The sequence below is a fragment of the Myotis brandtii genome, unplaced genomic scaffold, assembly GCF_000412655.1.
Source record: "Myotis brandtii unplaced genomic scaffold, ASM41265v1 scaffold384, whole genome shotgun sequence".
Classification (NCBI taxonomy): domain Eukaryota; kingdom Metazoa; phylum Chordata; class Mammalia; order Chiroptera; family Vespertilionidae; genus Myotis; species Myotis brandtii.
The window spans coordinates 3,878,128-3,903,626 of NW_005364745.1; the positions used below are offsets into that span (position 1 = coordinate 3,878,128).

A 25,499-nucleotide genomic window follows, 5' to 3' on the forward strand; every position below is an offset into this window, starting at 1 on the left:
TGACCAGGCTAGTGTTGGGGGGGTTGTGGGGGGCGGGTAACAGACTAGGCTCAGTGTTGGGGTGTGTGGAGGGAGGAGGTCTTATATAAGCATTTGCTATAAAGTTGGTTCTCTCCTCCCATCCCCCGTCCCTGCCTCCCTCTGCCTCATTTCTGTGAGAAAATTGTGGATGAGTAAATCCTAGGTGTGGCCATAGGCCTACTACCCTGTGGACAGTAGTCTTAGCACAAGTAGAGTGTGTATTAACCTGTGTATTTATCTCCCTGTCCTTTCCCTCACCGGGTGAGTTACACTTGTGGAGTGAATTGCTTGTTCAGCATGCAACACTATTTCTAAATTACTTACATTTAGCATTACAAGTAATAAGTATACGTTATCGCATGCATAATCAAATCATGGCCCAGCAGCTGCTCACAAAGCCAGTATTACATTGAATCTGCCAGACTCAAAATGAAAGCTGACCCGCAAAGGAGAATTCGATCTTTAAAAGTGCCGATCGGGCTGTGGTTTTATTGTCTTTGCTCGTCGGGCTGTCTGCAGAGTTCTTGTAAAGGCTTCATCACCTCGTGTGGGTGCTCCGGGCCACTAACCAGGCTGACTCTGCTTCACACCAGCCTCTGGGGACCTCCACCAGGCTGCCTGGCGCTGGTCCACGGTGAGGTTGAAAGCTGCCTGGCTGTAAGCGGCACAGAGGTGGGGACCAGGCATGCACACGTCTGCCAAGCACACACAGCCCCAGATGCCCTGCAGGCCCTGTCTTCTCTCTGGGGAGCCACTTTCCCTCGACAAGCAGCACTGCGGGGGTCTCACTGACCGCTCTGGGTCCCCGGCAGACGGAGCTGCAGACAGGACGGTGGAATGTCATTTCGCTGCTCTCGCGGCTTTTCCAGAGTGAGGCTCTGATCTTTTGGAAGAGAGGGGGTGGGGGAGCAGGCGACTCCCTGAGAAAACTGCTTGGCCTTTCTTTGCCACCCGCCAAGCCCCGCCCTCTGTGGCATGCCATTTTCCTTTCAGGGGGGATTCTGGTTCTTGTTTCTTTCTCTGCCAACTCATAACAAACCCAGGGTCCAACAAGGACTAAACGCTTGGCTATAAATCCTCTTCCATATCCAGAAAAATCTCAAGAAACATCTTCTACCTCTGAGCAAGTCCTAAAGGCCCACTTTCCCATCACTGGGACTAGTCCTTGGTCCTTCCCGTGGAAATTACACGGCTCATAAGGAGGGCAGACACGTGAAATAGATCACACATTGAACACGTCACTCCAGTTAAAACCCTAGGGGTTCCAGCTGGTGTAAACCCCGAATGAGAGACCTGGGAGCTCTTCTCTGGGGCCAGACCCCCCGAGAAAGCCCTGCTCTGCCCGGCATCCCTTCCCTGACTCTGGGTCCCTCCCCCGTGGCCGGGAGGGGGAGTACTGTTAACCCCGCAGCACGCCGGGTGGCTGTAGATGTCTCTACATGTCATCAGCTTCTGTGGAATGTGGTCCCCACCACAGCTCAAGTCTAATCCTCAGGGTGACACAGTCCCATCAGTACAGAGAGCGTCTCTTCTCTCGGGATGGTAGAGACACCCAACATCAGAGACACCATTGAGCTACGGATGGTGGGTTGCGCTGACTTTTGTTTTTTCTGACTATCAGATGTTATGGATACTGCGTAAGTGACTTCTCTTTTTCCTGGGAATGTCGGTTTCAATTTTATCTTCAATTCTTGTTTTAATATGTTTTTATTGATTTCAGAAAGGAAAGGAGTGTACGTGACTTCTCTTTTTCCTGGAAATGTTGGTTTCGATTTGATCTTCAATTTTTTTTTAAATATATTTTTATTGATTTCAGAGAGGAAAGGAGAGGGAGAGAGAGACAGAAACATCAATGAGAATCATCGATCAGCTGCCTCCCGCACACCCCACACTGGGGACCGAGCCCGTCAATTCTGATGATGAAGAGAGACTGGGTTTTGACTCCCACTTTTTAACCAGGTCATAAGGGTGTCAGAAGTCCCGACCACACACTGGGAAAGATTCTTAGTTTCCCTGTTCCATCAGGATTTTTAGCTCACTCAGAGGCAACCCCACAAATCTACAGTAGGAAAGTGGACCCCTGGTTTTGCTTTAAATATCCAAAGGGTTTAGGTTCTACCAAGTTGACAGGTTTGCCTTTTCACAGATACTTTCTCAGAGGGAAGAATCCTAATTTTCCCTTGTACTTTCTGCATTATCCCACCAATATCTACCCCAGGTCCAGGACACTTTAATGCTTATGGGACTGCAGGGTGTGCTGCAGTCTCACCTGAACCCACAGGTGTCACACCTGGGGCCCCCGGGTTTCTCACTGTGATTGCTCTGAACTGCACTTGTTTTATCAGCTGTGTCTCTACCACTGTGTGCTTGCCGGAGCCTAATACCACTGCTGTGGCTGTTTTCTCACATGTGACGGTAGAATGAGACGTCACATTCGGGTCTCTAGCTTCACAGGGTGTAGAAGTCATTTTCCAGAATGCACTTGCTTTCTCTTGTTGCATTCGTCTGTCCAGAACCAACTGGAATCATAGTCCTCAGGGTTGTCCCAGAGACGGTCTTGGGGAAAAGTAGTTCTGCAGAATTGAATCCTGGGAGCAGCGCTGGGCTTGGCATCAGGCACATCTGGGTGGGTACCTTCTCTTCTCGGGTCGCTGGCCAGCATGTGACTCTAGTCCATTCTTCTAACATCTTAGGAGCTTCAGTTTGCTCCCCTCTGAAAAATGAAGTGGAGAATATTGCCTCTACTTACCTCATAGAGTTATTTTAAGGATCAAAAGAGAGAATATTTGTGCAATGACTTTGTAAATGGTGAAAGACTGTTCCAATGAAACCCTGGGGAAACTCTAAGCTCAAGGTAAAGGTTAGGACTGGCTCTCATGTGTTTACTGACCTCTGGCGTCTGGGGACTGCAGGCCTGTGGACAGGTGACAGTGGAGTAAGTCCTGTCAACCAAGTGACCGGCTCAAGCAGGCGTCCTAAGCAGACAAGGTGCTCAAAGTGTCCATGAACTTGGGAGGACTTCACCTACCTCGAGCCCTGGCATTTGCCAACTACCACCATGCACCCAACGCTGCACAAGAGCTTTCGATAAACAATTTAATTTTCACCTAATACAGACCCCTCTTTATAATTCCCATGGAGGAGACAAAAGCTTGGCGTGCACATCACTAACACCCGATCACACAGGTAGCACTAAACTCTCTCAGTTTTAAGAAGCCACCCCCCGGAGGAGGCGTCATCAGTGTAATGACAGCTTTCCAGAGGAAGGGAAGCGCTGCACATGAAACATGCACCCCAGCTGGGAGAGGCACGGCAATTTCAGAACGTTAAACCCTGTCCGAGGAGGAAGGTGCCTCTTGTGGAAGAGCTGCAGTACTGACACGGACCAGCTTGAAACCCTCAGTGGGTGTGACACCAATGCCAGGCGGCACCCACGGCTCCCACCTTCCTGAGTGGACGTCTTTCTGTCTGTCCTGCTTGTCTCCATGGTTACTACGTTTTACAGGTTGTCGATGGCAGTGCTACATATTTTTAGATGTGAATTTTTACAAATGAATTAATTAGGGAAAGAGCCTCTGTCTTGCTAAGTACAAAGAGTCCCCAACTTTTATATGTAACATGTTCCAGGAACATATATGAAAGCCCAATGTGCCAAAGTCAGAACCTAGACTTGCGTGTCATAGGGGAGCTTCTAGCCCCAGCAAGCAAAAACTGAGCAGCAGGAAGGCAGATCCTATACTGAAAATCACTGCGTTTGTTTTCGTCTTGGTATCATTGGTTGAATGGCTAAACCATCACCCTCTCTTGACGCCCCGGGGGGTTCAGGTTAAGGGATCCCTAAAGAGGAATGGCAGTTAAATCGGAGCCATTGGGACCACAGGAAGCATGAACCCAGACGCTGGAGTTGAGGACTGATGTCCAGACGGAGGCCTCTCCCGTTGCCCACCACCCCTCTGCTCTAGCGTTCTGACCGCCTCCCTAACTGCGCCTCTGCTTGTGCCATTTTCTCCACCTGGAATGTCTCCCATCCTGTTTTGCCAGCCGAGGGAGCATCTGCTCATCTTACATGACTCAGCCCCAGCCTTTCCTGACCTCCTCAGGGACACAGATCCCTCCTCCTTTGTGCCTCACTAGATCATGGACGGCCTATGACATAAAGCCTTTATCGCTTCTACTCATTGGTGTCACTTTTCCCTGCTGCTAGATTGGGATTCAGAGCCTGGAGCATAACAAGTCCCAATACTTGGAGGAAGGGGCGAGTGGGGTCGGGGAACAGATGGAAGGGCGAATTTTGATGCTGTTCAACTTAGAATGTGTGGAATGCATTATTTGATCTTAAGGGTCTCAGGAATCTGTGTAGCATAAGGAAAGGAACCAAAAAGAATTTCTTTCTGTCTCCTGGTTTAGCATTTGGCATGCAGCTTGAAGAGCACTAAAGTATTCTGAAATCAAAACAGAGGACAGATCTAGTGACCCCATACTTACACCCTCTAGCATGTCGGGGTAGTTTAATCATCCGGCTTATCCTTCTAAGACCATGAGAAGCAGAGGCTTAGAGAAGTGATGAACCCACTGGCCGTGTAGCCAGTTGGTGTCGGGTGGTAATTGTGCGCAGTCTCCTGCCCTCCTGATCCTATGTTAGTTCATTTCACACATCAGAACACCTGTGTGAGTTTCATACATTAAAAAACAACACAAGCCCTAACCGGTTTGGCTCAGTGGATAGAGCGTCAGCCTGAGGACTGAAAGGTCCGAGGTTCAATTCCAGCCAAGGACATGTACCTTGGTTGCGGGCACATCCCCAGTAGGAGGTGTGCAGGAGGCAGCTGATCGGTGTTTCTCTCTCATCGATGTTTCTAACTCTCTATCCCTCTCCCTTCCTCTCTGTGAAAAATCAATAAAATATATTTAAAAATAAAAAAATAAAATAAAAAACAACATAAGAGAGAAACCACTGATTTCATTTGATCTCTGCCAGTGGCTCCTGTAAGCTGAGAGCATCTTCATCCTAACGCAATCTGGGTTGCAGATTCTGTCAGTTGAACAAGCTGATGTGGTAACTGGAGAGCCGTTAGGCCTGTTTGGTCGCAACAGAGCCTCAGCCAGTATTTCTAGTCTCATCAGTCTGGCTCCTGTCCTCAGTCGGGTCCAGGGGTTAGGAGGGTTAGGAGAGCAGGAACAAAGAGACCCTCCTGCAGGGCAAAAAGGAAAGGAATGTAGGAACTGGCCCTCAGCACCCAGAGGTGCAACAGCGTCAGGAGTGAAGTGATGGAATATCCAGCCCCTCCCTCGCGCTGGCAGAATCTGAGGCCTTTAGAAAATGGAACAGAAAAGTCACAGCTTTAGGGAGTGTCTTCCCTTATTACTTCATTCAGCACATTAAGAAACTTCACGTTTCATTGAATGGGAAGTCCCTCTTTGACCAAAGGGTATTCTGAAAATTAAATGTAGGAATGCCAGATGATAGCATCGAATGGAAGCTAAGGAAGCATTTTTTTACACATATGTCTTTTTTTAAAAATATATTTTATTGACTTTTTTTTACAGAGAGGAAGGGAGAGGGATAGAGAGTTAGAAACATCTTGAGAGAGAAACATCGATCAACTGTCTCCTGCACACTCCCTACTGGGGATGTGCCCGCAACCAAGGTACATGCCCTTGACTGGAATTGAACCTGGGACCCTTGAGTCCGCAGGACGACGCTCTATCCACTGAGCCAAACCAGTCAGGGCTATACATATGTCTTGTAAAGGTCCTTTTCCTAGTAGTGAGCCTTCTTGTTCTAACCATGTGCTCTTTCCCAGACGTCTGTTTGTTGGAAAAATGGCTGCTTTGTGTGGAAATGATTAGCACGCTGCCTCATTTCTTCTGCGGCTGATTTTAAGTTGGCAGCTACTCTTTTCTCTGTGTACTTACAGCCTGGCAGGAAAACGAAGTCTAGTTTATTTAGGGGGCTGTCTTCCAAGTGTTGCTTATTGCTGAGAAGCTAAGCACAGTTGGTTTATGGGAGCACTGAAGCATCCATCTGCCCCCCAGCGCACGGGCCCGCATCTTCCCATGCTGTAGCCCAGGGATGCCGGGTTGCAGAAGAAAGGGGTGGTATTTTGGGATCTACCTCGATTGAAAAGTTCTGAGGAATTTTCTTTTTCCATCTACAAGAACCTATAATCATGATTATCCTATCATGGCCAGAAAGAGAGCGTGATTTTTTACCAAGTAGAGAGGGGGCCACGTGAAAACATGCCTTGCAGCTATGGACATACTTGCATTCTCTCAGCCAAGAATGCAATGGAATAAGTGATGGAAGGAGTAAGAGGACAAAGAAAGATGTGCTCCTCCCTGTGGGAACCACAGATCTCTCTAGCCCACGGAGAGCCCTCCCTGGTCGCCCTTTGCTTGGAATTCATCTGTTCATTCCTAAAGTTTGTGTGGGCCACCTCTGCTGTGCCTGGCACCGTGCTAAGGCCTCAGGACACAGCGGTGACCAGGGGAGAAGGGCTCCAGCTTCATGGCAGTGAGAGCCTACTAGGAAGGATGGACACGATGAATAAAAGTCACTCCATAGTTTCTGTCCCTGTGGATAAGTCTATCCAAAGAAGGCTTCTCTGAGGGGTGACATTTAAGCCCAGACCTAAAGGAAGAGAGTGGCTGGTGGGTAATGCAAAGGGTGGAAGGAGGACACTCAGGACATAAGGCCCACGGGGCGTATTGTTAACCCATGTTGTTCATCCACAGTATCTGGCAGAGAAAGGCTGGGAAGCACCAGGGTCTGCCTCTGTCTCCCCTGCCCCGGTCCCCTCTGAAGTCCAGTTCTCCACTCTCTCATCAGGAGCTTTGGGGCAAATCACAGAAACACTCTGAGCCTCAGCTGTCTTATCTATAAAGTGGGTGATGCCTCCCAGGGCGTCGTGAACTAGAACTAACCCTCTGGTGACTGCAGCCCCGACCGTCGGGTGCTGGGAGCCCTCCTGGGGCCGGGGCACTGAAGGCCTGGCATCCTCTCTCCACACAGTGCTCCAGGAACTGCAGCGGGGGCTTCCGGATCCGGGAGACTCAGTGCGTGGACAGGGAGCATCGCAGCCTGAGGCCGTTTCACTGCCAGTTCCTGGCTGGCATCCCTCCCCCGCGGAGCATGAGCTGCAACACGGAGCCCTGCGAGGAGTGGCAGGTGGAGCCCTGGAGCCAGGTACAGCCCCTCGGGCACCGTCCACATGGCCGGACCACGTGACTGTCTGTGTCCCCACGCGAGTCTAGAGCTCAGGGAAGACCACACCTGTCTGGTGCCAATGACTGGCCACCATTCAGTGACCCAACACTGTGTGGGGAGGCTCACCATGTCCACGACGTGAACTATGTTATATGGTTCCCACAGTGACACACCAGTGCCTTTATTAGAACCTAGTGTCCCAGTGGATGCACAGGGGACTTGGGGTCCCTGCTAGGGACACGTACATGGACCATTATGATGAGAGCTGTTTAGATCGGAGCCTCGCATGGCTCTCCTGGGCTTCTGCTTCGGGCTGGGAGTGATGGACAGACCCTTTCCACACACAGTATATTTTAGAGTTCCACCTTTCCGTCAAATGCCCAGATCATTGCACAGAGAAAAAGAAGTGTGTGTGTCCGTGTCCTCTGTTTTGTGAGGGCCCAGACCCTGCTAGGTCTTTGTCCTACTTCAACACAGGGAAACAAGGTTACTATTCTTTGGTGAGGTATGATGATCTAATTTGCCAATAGCAAATGCCTCAGTAGACAAAAATGCTGCTCCCAAATACATCCATGCCTGGTAGGAAAAAGAAAAAAAGGACCCAGCATGTTTTGAGGGTGTCTGTGAGCGGATGATCTAATTTGCCAATAGAAAATGCCTCAGTAGACAAAAATGCTGCTCCCAAATACGTCCATGCCTGGTAGGAAAAAGAAAAAAGGACCCAGCATGTTTTGAGGGTGTCTGTGAGCTAGGCATTTTGCCCACAATATTTGGTTTAATTCTCACAGCAGCCAGAATAGTAGGCCTATGAATTCCATTTTATTGGTGAAGACATTGAGACTCAGAGGTTAAGAAGCTTACATGAGGTCACACAAATAGAAAATAAATTGGTGGACTATTAATTCAAGCCTAAGGCAGACTCCAGGGCCTGTACTCTTTCTACTGTAGGCCTTAGCCCAGTGGCCATTGAGCAGAGAATGAACTGAGGAAAGAGTTAAATTAAGAATGTTTGGGTGAACCTACCTGGTGCCAGGGAAGGGAAGGTAGAGAACCACAGCTGAAAGATATAGAGTTTGGGTCAAACTATGGAGGATGGATTTCCCTAGAGCAGTGATGGCGAACCTTTTGAGCTCGGCATGTCAGCATTTTGAAAAACCCTAACTTAACTCTGGTGCCGTGTCACATACACTGTAGGCCTTAGCCCAGTGGCCACTGAGCAGAGAATGAACTGAGGAAAAAGAGTTAAATTAAGAATGTTTGGGTGAACCTACTGGGTGCCAGAGAAGGGAAGGCAGAGAACCACAACTATAAGATATAGAGTTTGAGTCAAACTATGGAGGATGGATTTCCCTAGAGAGCTACTTCCTGTCTACTGGGTCAAGCAGCCATGCTGATTTCTAACCCTCTGGGCCAACACCTGGTGTTTCCTGGGGCAGCAGCCACCATTGTCCCCTCTTTCTTGTCCTTCCACTGCCCAGCTCTGGAGAACATGAAGTACCTGCTATTCCCATGCTCGGGATGTAGGCCCTCAGGTATGCTGAGCCTGATGGTAGCTTCCAGAGTCCTGGAATTGACAGAGGAGCTTAGATTGCCTTGTCGGAGAAATGGCATTTGCAGGTTATCACAGATGAGCAGTTATATCTGCTCTCTGGTTATGAAAGAGATGTATCCTTTATACTTCCTCAGTAGCTTCTGGGAGCCCCAATCATGAACCTGTTCCCAGGGCCTCCTACCACCCTCCTTCTAAATGTCTCTGTTCTGAGCAAACCACCAAGTTGTAAGTCTTCCGTCCTAGGCTCCGAGCAGTGAAGATGGAAAATGAAAAAGTCAGTTGAATACATCCTTGGAGCTGTTGAGGGACTAGACATATTAGGTGCTTTCCTGAGCCGTCATGATGCTGCTCTGTCCACACACACTGTCACCTGTTCCCAGAGCCTCCTACCACCCTCCTTCTAAATGTTTCTGTTCTGAGCAAACCACCAAGTTGGAAGTCTTCCCTCCTAGGCTCCGAGCAGTGAAGATGGAAAATGAAAAAGTCAGTTGAATACATCCTTGGAGCTGTTGAGGGACTGGGCATATTAGGTGCTTTCCTGAGCTGAGCCGTCATGATGCTGCTCTGTCCACACACACTGTCTAATGCCACACGGGAATGTCAGTGGAGTCAGCCAGCCCAGACTGCTTGCAGCTGTGGGAACGTCTCTGCTCCAGTGGGTGGCAGACTCAGCATGCTTCAGAGTCACCTGGAGGGTTTGCTCCCACACAGATGTCTAGACCCCCACCCCCAGAGTTTCCAACTCAGAAGTCTGGGGTGGGGCGTGAAATTTTTCATTTCTAACAACTCAGAAGATGCTGCAGCTGCTGGTCTGGTGACCACACCTCAAGAACCACTGGTTTATATCTTCTTTATCCCTTTCACCTGGAGATTACATGGCCTGGTGGTCCTGAATCTCTATGCCCATGTGTAGGTACAAACAAGGATCACAAATGTGGGGTTACTTTCCTCTCTTCACGGAGTTAAAAATGGAGTGAATAAATGGGGAAAAGTCCATATTGACTCTCAAAGTTGGAACATTGTGGAAGCAATAGATTGGTTCTTTTATTGAGCAGAAAGGGCTAATTGTATATAATTTGCATTTTCCATGGTACCACCACACACATAGTGCCTGACATGATATGGGCAAGATGTTGACACCCATCATTGTTTTGTGGTTTGTTTGTTTGTTTTTTGTTACCATATGATAATTAAGATTCTTCAAAGTACTCAAAGTGCTTTTCAAAGATTCTTGGTGAATTATTTAATTCCCTCCCAAAATTTTTAGGCAGAGGAGACAATATGTCTTGTAAAATTATTTTAGTGAGCAAAAAGCTGACACGTTTTAGAGTTGTATCCATTGAGGAACCAACTTGTCATTTCAGATTTATTTTGTGAGCATTACAGCCAGTGCATCAGAACCCTGAGCAAACTTACTAACTTGCCTATTCAGAATAGACACACATGTAATTCACAGCTTTATGCAGTAGGAAAAGAAGCTGAACCCAATTTTAACAGGAGATGAGCAAACTTGTATTGCAAATGCGCATGCTCACAGCTAATCATAATGAAAATGTCTACATTTTACATTTCCCGTTTCTAGACACTGGGGCCAGAAGGCAAAACACAGATAACAACGTCCATTCTGGAATGACTCATTTCGATTTTTAACCAAAATTCCTTCTGTTGACATATTTGACATGGAGCTATTTGGCACCTTCTGCTTTTTTCTCCTCCTCTTATCCTCAGAATTTCCTTTGTGTCCTTCCTTCTCTCTCATTCTGTTTCCCCACTGTTATTTGAAGGGACTGAGTGGTCGTAAGGAACTTGTAACAGAGGCTTAGATTCCAGTATAGATACTAATATTCTAAGTAATACTGCACACGACAAAAGTGACCATAGAAAGTTCTTCCCTTCTCATTGCAGACATCTCTGTGTGATTTTCTTTTTTTTTGTTTGTTTGTTTTTTGTTTTTATTTTATTTTTTTTTAATTTTATTTTATTGCTTAAAATATTACAAAGAATAGTACATATGTCTCCTTTTTTTTTCCCCCCCTTGACCTTCCCCCGGCCTCCCCTACCCCGCAGTGTCTTGTGTCCATTGGTTATGCTTATACCTAACCTGTCCCTGTTGTATATCAGTGCTCCAGGTCCTGTGGAGGCGGAGTGCAGGAGAGAGGTGTGGCCTGTCCGAGAGGCCTCTGTGATTGGGCACAACGGCCGGTGTCCACTGCCCCCTGCAACCAGCACCCCTGTTGTCACTGGGCCACGGGGAACTGGGACCTGGTAAGTCAGTTGTGTTCTCTTCATATCTTTAGTCTAAAAAAAGCATTTGTTTTCTTTAGTTTCAAAAGAACATACATTCATTGTAAATGTTCAGTGTGTCCACTGACTTACAGTGTGTCTCTATATGTTTTAGAGCTAGTATCCTTCTGCTATCTAAAATACCGCTAAGTCTGCTAAGGTTGACCCAGAGCTGACATGGTGGTCAATGTTTGCTGTCCTGAGTTCAGAAGAGAAACAGATCAAAGACTTTCAAAAGATGAAGATCAAATACCAAACTATCCAGAGGCAGGAAGCCTAAGGAAAGGCACTTCTGGCCTGAACGTCTCTGATGCTCTGGCTTTTCTTGGAGCGAATGGGACTCGCATGTGCCCTGGAGCTTGAGGCTTAGCCTAACGAGCTCCAGGCCTCTTGTCCTCTGCCGATCAGTTTGCCAGGTGGCAGCCAGTTAGATGGAGAGACAAGGAAAAGAATTAAACTGGAAAGGAGGAAAGGATTTCTTATTCAAAGTTTGTTTTATTGTATAAATAAAACTATCAGTGATACTGAAGATTAAATAAAATTTTTCCATAGACAGATTCAGTGGTCACTCTGACTTGTCTTATCCTGGATTCTCTAGAAAATAAAGCCTTGAGGCAAAATTAATCACTTTATTAGGAAATACAATGCCCGAGAAGCAGATGTGATAGGAAAAAGGAAGGAAACAGCGAACGGGGGAATCAGATACGAGCTGGTGCACTCCCAGCCTGACCTTGCCCAGGGTCTGGACCAGTTGATCACCCATCCTCAGAAGGCCTTATAAAAGCCCTATGCACTGCTGCCTCTTAGGGCAGTTTGTCCAGAGGCAGAAAGAGAGAAGTCTACTGGCTCTTGTGTCCCAGGAATGGGTCAAAGCTCTCCCCTCAATTGGCTAATACCCCCCATTGCCCTGGGTTAGTCAATGGGCAGTTCCCACCGGGTCTCGTATATCATTGACAACAAGAAAGCAAATGGCAAATGGCGATAGTTCATCTTTTCGTGGCTGAGAAGTGTTCCGTTGCAGTATGTACCACATCTTCTTTATCCAGTCCTCTGTTGAAGGACACTTAGGTTGATGCCATGTCTTGGCTGTTGTAAAGATAATTTTGCAATAAACATAGGGGTACATATATCTTTACAAGTAAGTATTTACAAGTTTTTCGGATAGGTACCCAGAATTTTAAAAGCATATATATGGTAAATTCAAACATTTTCTTACATGCCCAGGAATCATCTTGTCTAAGCTGCTTTTCCAGGCCAGCAAACCTCCCTTCTGCCTGCCGGTGGCCACCTCATGACCTTACCATGGAGCCTTACCTGTTAGCATGGCTTGAGACCACACGTGGTCCAGCTGGGTCCATTCCACATCCTTTCTCCATCCCACTGTGGTTTTCCTCTCCCACCTCTCTTTTTATCCTGCTCTCAGCTTTCTTTGTAGCTCTGTGCCCTTTCCTCACATGTGATTTCCAGCCCCAGATCAAAGCTAGTTCAAAGAAACTGGGTTGCCAAGAAACCAGGGCCCAAATAGACTTTTTTTTTCTATTTTACACATAATTCAACCTCTGTACACATCCTACTGAGAACCCAATAGTAAATTAAGCCCATTTCAGTCCACACAATCTGTCATATGGACTCCTCCTAAGTTCACATCTCCACATTATTAGTGCCTTTGACTAATGACTCTGGCTCCAAAACGGGTCCTGAGGCTTTCTACTGGACCACGGTGGGTTGGAGGCGTTCGGCTGAGTTCCCCTGGTGGGTCCGGGAGAGAATTCTGATTTCCCATGTGCCCCACTCTTTCAGTGCACGGCTTCCTGTGGGGGTGGCTTTCAGAAGAGGACTGTCCACTGTGTTTCCTCAGAGGACAATAGAACTGAAGGTCAAGACCAATGCCAGTGTGACCATGAACCCAGACCTCCCGAACTCCAAGAGTGCAACCAGCAGGCCTGCAGGAAGAGTGCTGGTGAGTGGAGGGCTTTGCTCAGGGGGAGAGCTTCTCACAGGTAAGTTGCCCTGCATGACTTGATTCCTGGGTCGCTGCAGTCCCCTTTACTGAGCCGGGAACTTACTGCTGAAAGGCCAGCCGGCATCGCTGGGAGGAAGCAGTCTGACTTGGTGAGGTGTGACTCTGATTCCTTAAGGGATTGTCTCATCCATTTTCCTAAAGCCCATTCACACTGTCATCCCACATGGATGAGAATCACTTCTCCTTCTTCAAAAACTTTTCAGAGATGCTCCCGCCTTCTCAGAACCCCAGTCGTGTACTGCATGGCCCTCTGTCATTCCAGCACCCTGCCTTAGGTTCCACAGGAACTGACTGAGATGCAGATCTGTGTGCAAGGGAGGCATTAAGAAGACACTCTTGGGAAGGACCATTCGGTGAGTGCGGGAAGCAAGACAGAAAGGAAGCCCGACCAGGCTGCCATCGCCGGCCCAGTCCTTGCTTCAGCCTGGTCCCCTGGGGGAGCTCCAGGGCGCAAGCTCTGTCTCAGTTGTCTGTCACACACTCCAGCAGCTTTCTCTCTCCACCTAGAAAGCCTTAAGTGCCTGCAAATTCACTTCCCCTGGGGTAGCCGGTGGCCAATGGCTGAAGAGTGTGGGGGTGTGACAGTGCAGCTCACTGGCTTCAGGAGCTGGACTGAGACAGAACTTGCATCCTGGAGCTCCCTGTGGGACCAGGCTGAAGCGAGGACTGCGCCAGAGATGGCAGCTGGCGGTGCTTCCTCCCTTCCTGTCTTCCTCCCATGCACTCCCTTAGTGGTCTTCCCTGGGAGCGCTTTCTTAATGAATCCCTTGACACAAACTTGCACTCAGAGTCTATTCCTGCACGACCTAAGACCACCAGGTTAGATTAACATATCCAAAATCCATAAAGAACTCATACACTCAGCAACCACAGAAACAAACCATCTGATTTTAAAAGGGGCAGAGGACCCGAATAGACACTTATCCAAGGAAGACACACCGATGGCCAACAGATATAAAAAGATGCTAAACACCACTGGTTATAAGGAAAATGAACATCAAAACGACAATGAGATGCTACTTCATATTTGTTAGAATGGCTATTATCAAAAAGACAAGAAATAAGTGTTGGGAAGGATGTGGAGAAAATGGAACTCTCGTACACAACTGGTGGGAGTGTAAATTGGCACAGTCACTATGGAAAAGTGTATGGAGGTTTCTCAAAATAATTAAGAACAGGGCTACCATATGACCCAGCAATCCCTCTTCTGGTTATCTACCAGAAAAAAACAAATTGTAAAGTTACAGGTACCCCTATGTTCGTTGCAGCATTCTTTACAATAGCCAAGCCATGGAGCAAACAACCTAAGTACCTTTTGACAGATGAATGGATTTAAAAAATGATAACTGATAATACTAGGTGTATGTATACAATGGAATGGAACTCAGCCATAAAATGATGAAATATTTCCATTTTCCACAACATGGGTGGATATTGAGAGGACTATGCTAAGTGAAATAAGTCAAGTGGAAAATGACAAGACCTGAGTGATTTCACTCATATGTAGGGTATTTTAAAAAGCAACAAACCAACAAATGAAAAAGGGAAAAGCTCATAGATACAGACAACAGAATGATATTTATCAGAAGTGAAGGGCCCTAACCGGTTTGGCTCAGTGGATAGAGCGTCGGCCTGCAGACTGAAGGGTCCTGGGTTCGATTCCGGTCAAGGGCATGTACCTTGGTTGCAGGCACATCTCCAGTAGGGAGTGTGCAGGAGGCAGCTGATCGATGTTTCTCTCTCATCGATGTTTCTAACTCTCTATCCCTCTCCCTTCCTCTCTGTAAAAAATCAATAAAATATATTTAGAAGTGAAGGGCAGTGGGGGAGGATATATATGGTGATAAAAGGAGACGACTTTGGGTGTTGGGCACACAACAGAGTACACAGATGTCATATTATAAAGGTACACACCTGAAACTTATAGGATGTTATTATTAACCAATTTCACCCCAATAAACTTAATTTAAAAATAAGATGTTGAGGCAATGGAATCCTTCTATGTTGCTTTGACTTTATCTAATTGAAGAAGCAACACAGTCTTGGTTGAACATGCCTAGTATTATCAGTTATTTTAAAATTATATGTAGATTCTCTTTAACTGCCTTACTGCTGAATAATATAATCTTCAATAGTCAAAACTGGGTTAAATGCATTCCTGGTAGTTTTATCTTGAATTCAAACACTGAAGAGATGGTAACTAACAGTTGGCTGGCAATGGGTGGGAATAATGAATTCCATTTGCCAACAATTATCAGGGCACGGAGTTAATTATTAGCTTCTCTTGAAAGCAGAGCCACGCTTACTCATGGAGAAACATATGAAAGAGCAGCTGTAAGAAATTTCTCAATTGAAAAGCCACCCACCCACCCTGTCTGCTGTGCCCTCTGAAATGCTTTGAAAATAAGTTATTTAATGCCTAGGTCCTTGTCAGCCATCCAGCCATCACAGTAAATATACCCCCTGTGTCCATCTTGTAAGATCGGGCATGAGTTCATGTAAAGTTTGTTCTCCTCCAGGCCTTTGCACTTTTTTGGGTGCCATCTAACTTGTTAATGAATTCAAATCTAAATCAAAATGACCGTTTCTGTAGTAGGGACTCTAAAAACCCTTTTCATGTATCTGGGCTAAGAAATAAAACATCAGAAATTTCATTCAGAAGTATTTACTGAGTATCGCCTATATTCTATGCATTACATTTATAATTATTAAAAACCAAAGAAAAAAATCTTATGCATTCTATTCCTGGGTATTTTTTGTTTTAATATGGGGAGTGAGGGGTAGAGAGAGCAAGAAAAATAATGAGGAAAGTAACAGGGACAGTACTTAGACCCAAAGTTGATACAAATGAACATCTGAGCCAGCAAACTTCCTATTGGAGAATATTCTTGATGAATAGGATTTCGTTCAGTAATTCATTCAGCAAATAGTGTTGATAATGGCCTATTTCTCAGGCACGTGTTAAAAACCAAGGGCACGGAATAAGTAGGACAATCCCTGGCTTCAAGAACCCAGCGTCTTACAGAAACTGTGTTTGTCAACATCATTGAAATTGATTTTCAACTTTCTTTTGTGGACAAACTATTATCCTTTCAATCTGTACACAGCTGACAGCAAGGAAACATGCTTATACTAGTAACTGTCCCTTTAAATTTCCAAGTATGCTTTCTGTTGAACAGGCAGAGGCAAATGGGGATCTCCTCTCCAAGTTACCCCTAGTTATAAGCATTGTGTATGGTTCGGCTGGGATCCAGTTGGCTGATGAATACAACGAGCCTCATTGTTTTACAATAATAATGAGAACAGATGCAGTTCAGTCATGTCATGATGTTGGGCTCATAGTCATTGCCTAAATGAGCTGCTAAACATAGGCTGGCACATAGGGGCCAATATAGGCCCCCACGGTCCTCCACTCTTCCTTCCAGCCCCCTGCTCTCAAACAGGAGGCTCCCAGGACTCAGCATGTGTCCAGGGCTCTTGAGGACCATTTGTGAAACCCTGGATGGAACCGCAGAGAATTACGTTAAGTGAAATAAGTCAGACAGAGCAAGACAAACACCATATGATTTTATGTATATGTGGAATCTAAAAAAACAACACAGATGATCCAACAAAATGAAACAGAAACAAACTCACAGATACAAAGAACACGCTGATGGTTGCCAGAGGGGAGGGGTTTGAGCAGGAAAATGGGAAGAGGATTAAGAAATAGAAACTACCCGTTATAAAATAAGCCACAGGGATGCAGTGGTCAGTATTACCATAATAACTACATACGATGACAGGTGGGTACTAGACTTATTGAGGGGAGCACTTTGTAAGGCATATAAACGTTGACTCACTATGTTGTACACCTAAAACTAATATAACATTGTATGTCGGCTATAATTAAAAATAATTTTTTAAGGCAAAAAGGAAATAAAAGACCAGGCCAGTGTGGTTCAGTGGTTGAGTGTCGACCCATGAACCAAGAGGTCATCAGTTTGGTTCCCAGTCGGGACACATGCCCAGGTTTCAGGCTTGATCCCTAATAGGGGGTGTGCAGAAGGCAGCCAATCAATGATGTTTCTCTCTCATTGATGTTTCTATCTCTCTATCTCTCTCCCTTCCTCTCTCTCTAAAAATCAATAAAAATATTTAAAGTAAAATAAATATTTCCAAATAAGGTCATATTCACAGTTATCAATGATTAGGATTTCAACTTTGGAAGACACAAGTCAACCCACAATAGGGTTAAAACTTGGGGGTCTGTAGGAGGCCCTTTTTGTAATGGAAGACACCCTTGAGAGAGATCACACTTTGAGAAGAGGCTTACCCATATGAACAGAACAGTCCAAGTTAGAGCGTAGTGCCACATTTGAGCAAACCATACAGTAATGATACCACTTCAGAGACTGGAATAGCAGAGGTCTATGTGATCCACTATGGCCACAAGAAGCTCTGTGGAGAGAGGGGTGTAAGCGGAGATTTTACCCCCCCTCTGTCTTCCTCTCTGGACGTAGCCCCAGGGCACTCACATACTCATGGCAAAAAGAATGTGGAGCAAAGAGCTACCAGCAATGCACCTGCTCCGAGAGGCTGGGCAGCCTCACCCAGGCTCCACGCCGAGCCCAGTTCCCAAACCAGAAGCCTGGGAAGGAACCCTTCTCTTGTCCTGCATAGCAGCCCATGTGACACACGGCCCAGGCCCCATGGAGAACGTGGGCTGCTGGGGGGGCGGGGGGCATGGGAGACAGGGAGCTCACATTTCCTTCCACAATAGGGATACTTGGCCGAAACATGGGCTCGTCCTCAGATGCCAGCACATGCACCGAAGTTTCCTGGGGGGTTTTAGGAGAGACGGGTTGCCATGACGGGTGTAAGAAGAGGCCGGAAGAAGAAAAAAGTGAGCAAGGAAGAGGTGTGGGCTTCCAGGAGCATTACATGTTACCTATTGTCAAGGGCACTTAAAATCTGCTTGCAAAATGGAATTTGAGAGCTAACAGAAGCTGTTGATTTCTCCACAAAAAAATAAACAAACTAAAAGCAAGGCATTGTGGAGGGAATGATGTGTCCTGAAGAGAGAAAAAGAATTTTTTTGCCTTTATGACCTCAAGGTGGGAAAGCAGAAAGAGGCAAAAATATTGTTACAGGTTTAGAGTAACGAGGGTATTTCCTGAATTTCTGCTTCTATCTACAGTTCTATTCACAAAGGACAGAAGCCTGTGTGTGAAGAAGCTTTTCTCCGGGACTGTTCAAGTTTTTTCTGTGAAGGAGAAAGACAGACACCCATAGCTCACAGAGGCACTCAAGCCAATTTTGAAACAATTTCACTTTCTAGAAGCAAAATCTGTGACTTGGACCTTAATTAATTCCTTTCAGACCTGGAGTCTGTGGGCCAGGCAGTCTGAGTCTCAGCTATAGAGTGTGTGGTGGTAGCTCCTGAGAAATCTAGTCAAATTCACTGCTTTGTGTCTGAGGGAAGCAACACACACACACACACACACACACACACACACACACACATACGCGCCATATTAAGGAGCTTCTTGCCCAGAGCTAGTTAGAAGGGAACAAGGGTTAGAACCCAGGTGACGAATTATACACTTGCCATGGGCATTATCTGTGTATCTGATGCCTTCATCTCCATGTGTAGTTCTGGAGGCAGGGACCACATTACTCACTGCTGAGCGATGCTCAGAGAGCATTGGTTAGTTGGTTGACCGGGTGGTTGCCGGGTGCTCTGAGTGGCATGACTACTAAAAGCAAGAGCCGTAGGGTCAGTGCAGCCTGTGTCCAGATCCGGCTGTGCCGCTTGTCAGCCGGATGACATTGTGCCGGTTCTTCACCCCTGGAGGTCTTACATCTCGCATTTGCTAAGCAGAAAGAATCACTGTACTGACCTGGCAGCACTGCTGTGAAGAGGGAATGAAGCGGTGCCCATAACAACACTGCATTCAGCTGTCGCATAGCAATACTGTGTAGCAAAACAGCTCTGCACTCAGGGCCTTAAAACTACATCTCGCATTTGCTAAGCAGAAAGAATCGCTGTACTGACCTGGCAGCACTGCTGTGAAGAGGAAATGAAGCGGTGCCCATAACACACTGCATTCAGCTGTCGCATAGCAATGCTGTGTAGCAAAACAGCTCTGCACTCAGGGCCTTAAAACTACACTCATGTACTTTTTGTTCAGCCTCCACAGGTCAGCCAAAGTGCAGCTGATCGAGCCAGGCCTTCCTTGGCCTTGGCCGCAAGCTGTAGGTAAGGTTGAGGCCGGCTTTGTAAGTCTCTCATCCTCCTTGGCTCAGTGCCTGCAGGAGCCACGTCCTCATGGTGATGGCCAACGCCCATCAGGGCAGGGCCACCCCTCCCCACATCCCAAGGCCCCACCGGGATCATGTCTCCTGGCGTCCCATTGCCCAAAGCAAGTCCGAGAGCTGAGCCCACAGTGAAGAAGCAGAGAAGTATTTACTTATCACCCACCTGGCAACTCGGCAAGGGTGGGAGTGTTTAACACTCTACAGGGGTGAAGGCTTACAACTGATGATTCCATTTAACACAGATACTTCACACAACGTCTGACACATAGCCAGTGGATGTCCACTATTATGATGAACTAGAGGCCTGGTGCACACACGAAAATTCGTGCAAGAGTAGGCCTTCCTTCCCCTGGCTGCCGGCACCGGTTTCCCTCCGGCACCTGGGACCCGGGGCTCGCTTCCCTCTGGCCCCGGCTTCATCAGGAAGGATGTCCAGAATGACGTTCAGTCTAATTAGCATATTACCCTTTTATTATTATAGGTTGTTAGGGAACCTTTCTTGGTTCACGTATGAATGAACAGCAGTTGTGCTCATTCACTGACAAGGATAACTGTCAGTACTTCCTGAATGTTTTTCTCCCTCCGCAGATGTGCTGTGCACCAAGGACAACTTATCAGCGGGTTTCTGCCAGACACTGAGAGCCATGAAGAAGTGTTCTGTGCCCACCGTGCGGGCTCAGTGCTGCCTCTCCTGCGCCCCGGCACACGGGGTCCACGCCCGAAGGCCAAGGAAGCCACAGTTGCTCCAGAACCCCAAAGCGCTCTAAGTCCAGGAGGGAGCCGCCACCATCGCCCGCCGCAGCCTGCTGACCGTGCCCTCTGCTAACCCCGGAACCGCTCCAGGAGGTGTTCCTCTGTGCACTTCAGGTCCAACTTTGCGCCATAACAAAACAAAATCTGCTGTGTCCCACTCGCCACACAATGCCCCTCACAGGAGGGCTGGGCCCCGAACACTTGCCGCTCCCTGATCAGCAGGGGGACACCCGGGAGAATTAGGCCGCTCCTGGCTCAGCTCCTGGGACAGGTGCCAGGTTAGGCAAGTCTGTGAAATGATGTCTCTTTTTCATCCCTCAAAAAGAAAAACAAAGAGGCCAGGTTTTTCCCAGACTACCTCAAAGGATCAGGAAACAGAGCCACACTGATCCAGGGAACAAAGAATCTTGTTAGTGGATCTTGGTAGAATCATCTTGCCCCCACCACCCCTCTCTGCTGGGGCAGCTGTTGTTTAAAACATCACGGGAGAGCTTTTAAGAACATTCCCTTAGTTCATCTAGGCAGAGCGCCCCTTTCTTCACCCAGTTTTCAGGTAGAGAGGAGGAGAGAGTGCCCCTCCACCCTCGGTCTGTCCCTAACCCCTGGAGACCCCCTCTCTGAGCTGGTCAGACCCCCACGCCCACCTAGAGACACTAGAACAAGAGGGAGCAGGTGGAGACTGGAGGGTTTAGTGACGCTACGGCATTTAGGTTACACAGAAGGCCAGGCTGGAGCAGTTGATGTGTGTTTCTGACCTGAACAGAAATTAATTTCGTGCTGGTACAGTTGACCCTTGCACAACATGGCTTTGGACTGTGTGGGTCCACTTATACACAGAGTTTTTTTCAATTAAGATCTGTGCTGTTTCCATCTGCAGTGCGAGTATGTGGGTGTGGAGGGCAGACTGGATGCATTGAGCTCTGCCGTTTCATGTAGGGGACTTGAGCGTCCATGAGTTTTGGTGTCTGTGTGGCGAGGAGTGGGGGTTGGGCCCTGAAATACTCCTTGGATACAAGGAGAAATTACATTCAGGGGAGTCAAAAGTTACATGAGGATTTTCGACTGCTTGGGGTTTGGCACCCCAAAGCCAGCGTTGTTCAACGGTCAGCCATAGAGGAAAGGGAACGTGGGCCTTTATTCTTCCCACTTGCTTGGGCAATTTCCTTTCCTCGCTATGAGCAAATGTGTCTTCCTGTCTAATTCCCCCTCCGGCACATCTCCTGCCTGAGTCATCAGCTCAGGTCGAACATCTTTTCTTCGCTGGGTTCACACACAACAACTGCTCCAACCTAGTCCATGGCCGCCCCCTCCCCCATTCCAGGTGGGAAAATGGAGCTCCAGGTTAAAATATCTCAAAGAATCAGATAAGTTGTATTAAATATATGAACTTAGTACAAATTTCTAGTCGGGGGGGCGGGGGGGAAGCCCTTCTCAAAAGTGAGATAAGGATGACCTACTTCCCAGTGCTTACTTCGGAGGGTCTTTTTCTTTGGGGGACACAGGCATGTTAAGGGGAGTCCAAAAACCAAAATGAGAGTTAGAAGTCTTATCCTGGATGTTCCCACCACCCAACAGGAGCCGAAGTAGGCCGTGGTTTCAAATTCAAGGCAAATTCCTGGCTTCTAAGGGGAGGCATTTTCATGAACTGAACCCAGAGGGAGAGGGCGGGTGAGTGGGTGCATGTGGGGCCTTGAGGGGAAGAAGCCCTCAGCTCCTGACAGAGGGAAGGCAGGAGGGTGGCCTTCATGCGATGGGCAGCATTTTTCAGTCACAGGTACAGTTCATCTTCATCATGGAACACAGCGTCCCAGATCTTGAATTATCTATCCGTTCAGCAGATGGTGCTATTGCAAAATGGTGCTAATATCTAGATGGTGGCAGAACTCACAGAAACACGTAAATAGATACAGACACGGGAAAGTCCACATCTTCTGTTCGACGTGTAGTGGTGTTGCTGGCCAATGCCAGTTCTATTACTTGGATACCAGAAACTTAAACATTTTTATACTGTGTGCTTTTTTTTTTTTCAAGCCATCAATGTATGTTATTCTGATAAATTTCTGTGGAACACAAAACACTGGGGTTGGGATGAAATTCAAGATAGACCAGAAACAGGAGGCAAGTAGACATGTTTACCTAAAGCCAGGAAACTGATGTCTAAATAATAATTACAGTCTTGTATTCTCTGTCTTCAAATATAAACATTGCTGGCCGGTGACAATCTCTGGTGAAATAACAGTTTTCGAGAGAAGGTGCTTAAATTGTTAGTGATGTGAGTGGAGGAGAAGGTGATTTTTTCTCTGATGAGACAATTCGCAGAGACTGTCCCTGAGTGTCCTGTAGGCTCTCCGGGGGTTAATTGAGTAAACCAGATTGACTTAAGCTGGTACTGTACTATCCTAAGGTCATGCATGTCGTCAGAGACCTGATATGACCAGTCTTACAAAACTCAGGAACAAACTTGGCTTCCTACTGACCTCACCAAACTTGACGGGGCTGGTCTTCCCAATACACAGAACGTTATTTGTGACCCAGGTGGCGACGCTGGCAGAACTGTAGGGAGGGCCTGGCCAAGTGCTCCACTGGAGGTCATTCTCCAGTTTCTCAAAGGCGGAATAATGGCCTCTAGTCAGGCATCATGGACATTCACCTCCCATATGGGGGCTGTGTTGTGAGCCAGTTGTGTGGCGTCTGTCCATCTGGACCCCACTTGCTACTGGAGTCATCGGACATGGTTGTTGCCTTGACAATCCCTCCGCTTTGGGTCATCAGGGTTTTGACAGGTCCCTGTGCTTGCAACAGGAGAGGGACCTCGGGTTATCAGGGAGACTCAAGGCAAGAACACAGATGGTATCTGTACCGTTCCTTCGATGCTCACAGGGGCCAACACGAAGCAGCATTACTGGTTTATTCCATCCATGTCCTCCTTCCGTCCCAACTTGGACAAGTGAGTGAGAAGTCTAGCAGGAGACCCTGGACGCACGCCTTCTGTGACCAGAGGGGGCCGCCACCGGGCCTGGTGCTCAAATCCATTAAGATCCTCAGACCCAGTCTGGTTTACATTGCCTTTCTCCGCGGCAGAGTTAGCTCTTCTCTGGAAAGTTATGGGTTAATTTAATTCTTGAACACAACACATACTTCAGCACCGTGAGAAAGTAACATTGCAAGAGACTCCATAGGGAAACTTGGTGAGACAAACAATTGCTTGTTGGTAAGAAAGACTTCATGATGGGTTTTCTTAAATAAGAGCACACCTCCACCTTCTCTCCTGATACCCAATTGGCAGTCATCCCAGGGTGATGCTTTCAGACGTTGAGTGAATGTTTTTGATAACCTTCATCAAGTTTCTGAAACACAGTTTGAGGGATTTATATTCTTTCAGGTTATAATTTCCCAAACAATTGGCTCCAGTCCTGTAAACTCTGAAAGCTGCACGTCACTACCCCAGAGACAGAGATGGCCGGTCTCAGCTCTTCTCCCTACTGACTGAGGGGGGAGTCCTGGGCGGTGTGTCTGGTACCCGGTGCACAGTGGTTCACTCTTGAGAGAGTCCACATGACGTGAACTGCCTGGTGCTACAACTTAGCCAACATAGTTGATTGCTACTCCTGGTTTTTGTACTGCTAATTCAGATATTGATATTATTCGTATTTCTATTATTATTTTAAGTTATATAATTTTTTAAAAACATGGTTGGGAAGCACAAGCCTACCGATCCTTGCCCTCCAGAATGGCTGTGTGATGTACATGGCCCAAGCCATCGCCTCCCTGCATCCCTGTGCTGCTTTGCCAGGCCCAGCCTCAAGGGGCGCCTGCTGGGCGCCTCAGTATTTAAAACCAGACTGTACTCATAGCCTGCCGTGGTGTGGCATCAATAAATGGCCAAACTCATTGGTGTTGCCATGTGATTCATTGACCCCTGCTGTGAGACGCCCGGCATCGCCACCACCACCACAGGTAACTGGAGTCTAGCAACCCTGAGGAGGATGCTGTCCATGTCTTCCACGCTCCCTGCAGATTCCTCCTACTTCACCCCTCGATCAGTTTGTTGCCAGATGAGTCACAGCCCAGGCGAGGTAGAACTTGGGTCTCTTCTCATGAATGTTTATGCAATAACTGGCAATCTACCCTATGGTAATCGGAAGTGATGCCTAAAATTCTCTGCAGTACCAGATCCAATGTGTTCGGCATTACCTGCTCCTTGTTTTATCCAGAGTATTGGTCTAAGTCAGTGGTCGGCAAACTCATTAGTCAACAGAGCCAAATATCAACAGTACAACGATTGAAATTTCTTTTGAGAGCCAAATTTTTTAAACTTAAACTATATAGGTAGGTACATTGTTATTAACTTAATTAGGGTACTCCTAAGGCTTAGGAAGAGCCACACTAAAGGGGCCAAAGAGCCGCATGTGGGGTCTAAGTCGAATGTCCAGGAAGAGGTAAAAAACCACAGGAAGAGCACGATGCAGCCTCTGAATCATCAATTTGATTCAAATTGGGGGAACGGAAGCATTTTTTATATAAAATACCTATTGGGGAGTATGGAGTACAACTTTTTTGAGCAAAATGTTTTTTTTGTATTTTTTTAACTATTTACGTATCTTTATTTTTAAAATATATCTTCATTGGTGAAAGCATCACAGATGTAATATGGAGTATACATTTTTTAAATAAGATAGGAAGCTCCAAGGGCATTTCTTCAACCATAGGGACCACATCCGTCCTGCCCCTGGGCCTCGCCCTGTGTTAGCGGTTCTGATGCCGAAGGCTGGGTCAGTGCTCTCTGAGGCCCCTGACCTGGTAACTTCTCAACCCAGTCCCTTCACAGTCCCCCCGGACATCCCCCGGGCCCTCCCCCGCTGTGGGGTTGCTCACTGCAGTCCCCCTGGAGACTGTTTACTTGCTGACCCCGTTTTTCCTGGCACAGTGAGCAGAGCACTGCTGGCTGCTGCCTGGCTTTTTCCACTCCGCCCTGACCTCCCACCTGACATGATCCCGGCTCTAATCTCCGAGCAGGATGCCAAGCCAAACAGTGGCGCTCTGCCCGCGGGAACACTAGAGCCAACCGCTGAGTGTTGGTCACCCCGGGACTCTGAGGCTGGAACGAGCAACCCGTCCCAGGCTGCAGCTGCCTGGTCTGTACTCCGGCCAGAGGCAGGGGCCGGGGCTGCTCCCCCAGAGGAGATGCACTGCCACGTTCCAGTTACTACGGCTGCGCCCCGAACGCCCTCCAGATTTCGCTGTGCTCATCGGCTCTGTGGGTCAAGGGTTCAGGGGGCTTTTCTCTGCCCCCTGACACGGAGAACTGTGAAAACTTGGCGTGAATGACTCTGTCCAAACCCCTGCACTGAGTGATCGAT

The 25,499-nt window shown here is 47.5% G+C and overlaps 1 protein-coding gene across 1 annotated transcript in view; it reads left to right on the forward strand.

Annotated features, from left to right (window-relative positions):
* ADAMTS12 (ADAM metallopeptidase with thrombospondin type 1 motif, 12) overlaps positions 1-24,030 on the forward strand; it is a 187,670-nt gene extending 163,640 nt beyond the window's left edge. The window contains exons 21-24 of the mRNA XM_005872608.2: positions 7,034-7,207; positions 10,902-11,045; positions 12,864-13,023; positions 19,975-24,030. Of these exons, the coding sequence (XP_005872670.1) occupies positions 7,034-7,207; positions 10,902-11,045; positions 12,864-13,023; positions 19,975-20,153 (657 nt within the window). The 3' untranslated portion in view covers positions 20,154-24,030. The remainder of the gene's footprint in view (positions 1-7,033; positions 7,208-10,901; positions 11,046-12,863; positions 13,024-19,974) is intronic.
* The last annotated feature ends 1,469 nt before the right edge of the window (positions 24,031-25,499 follow it).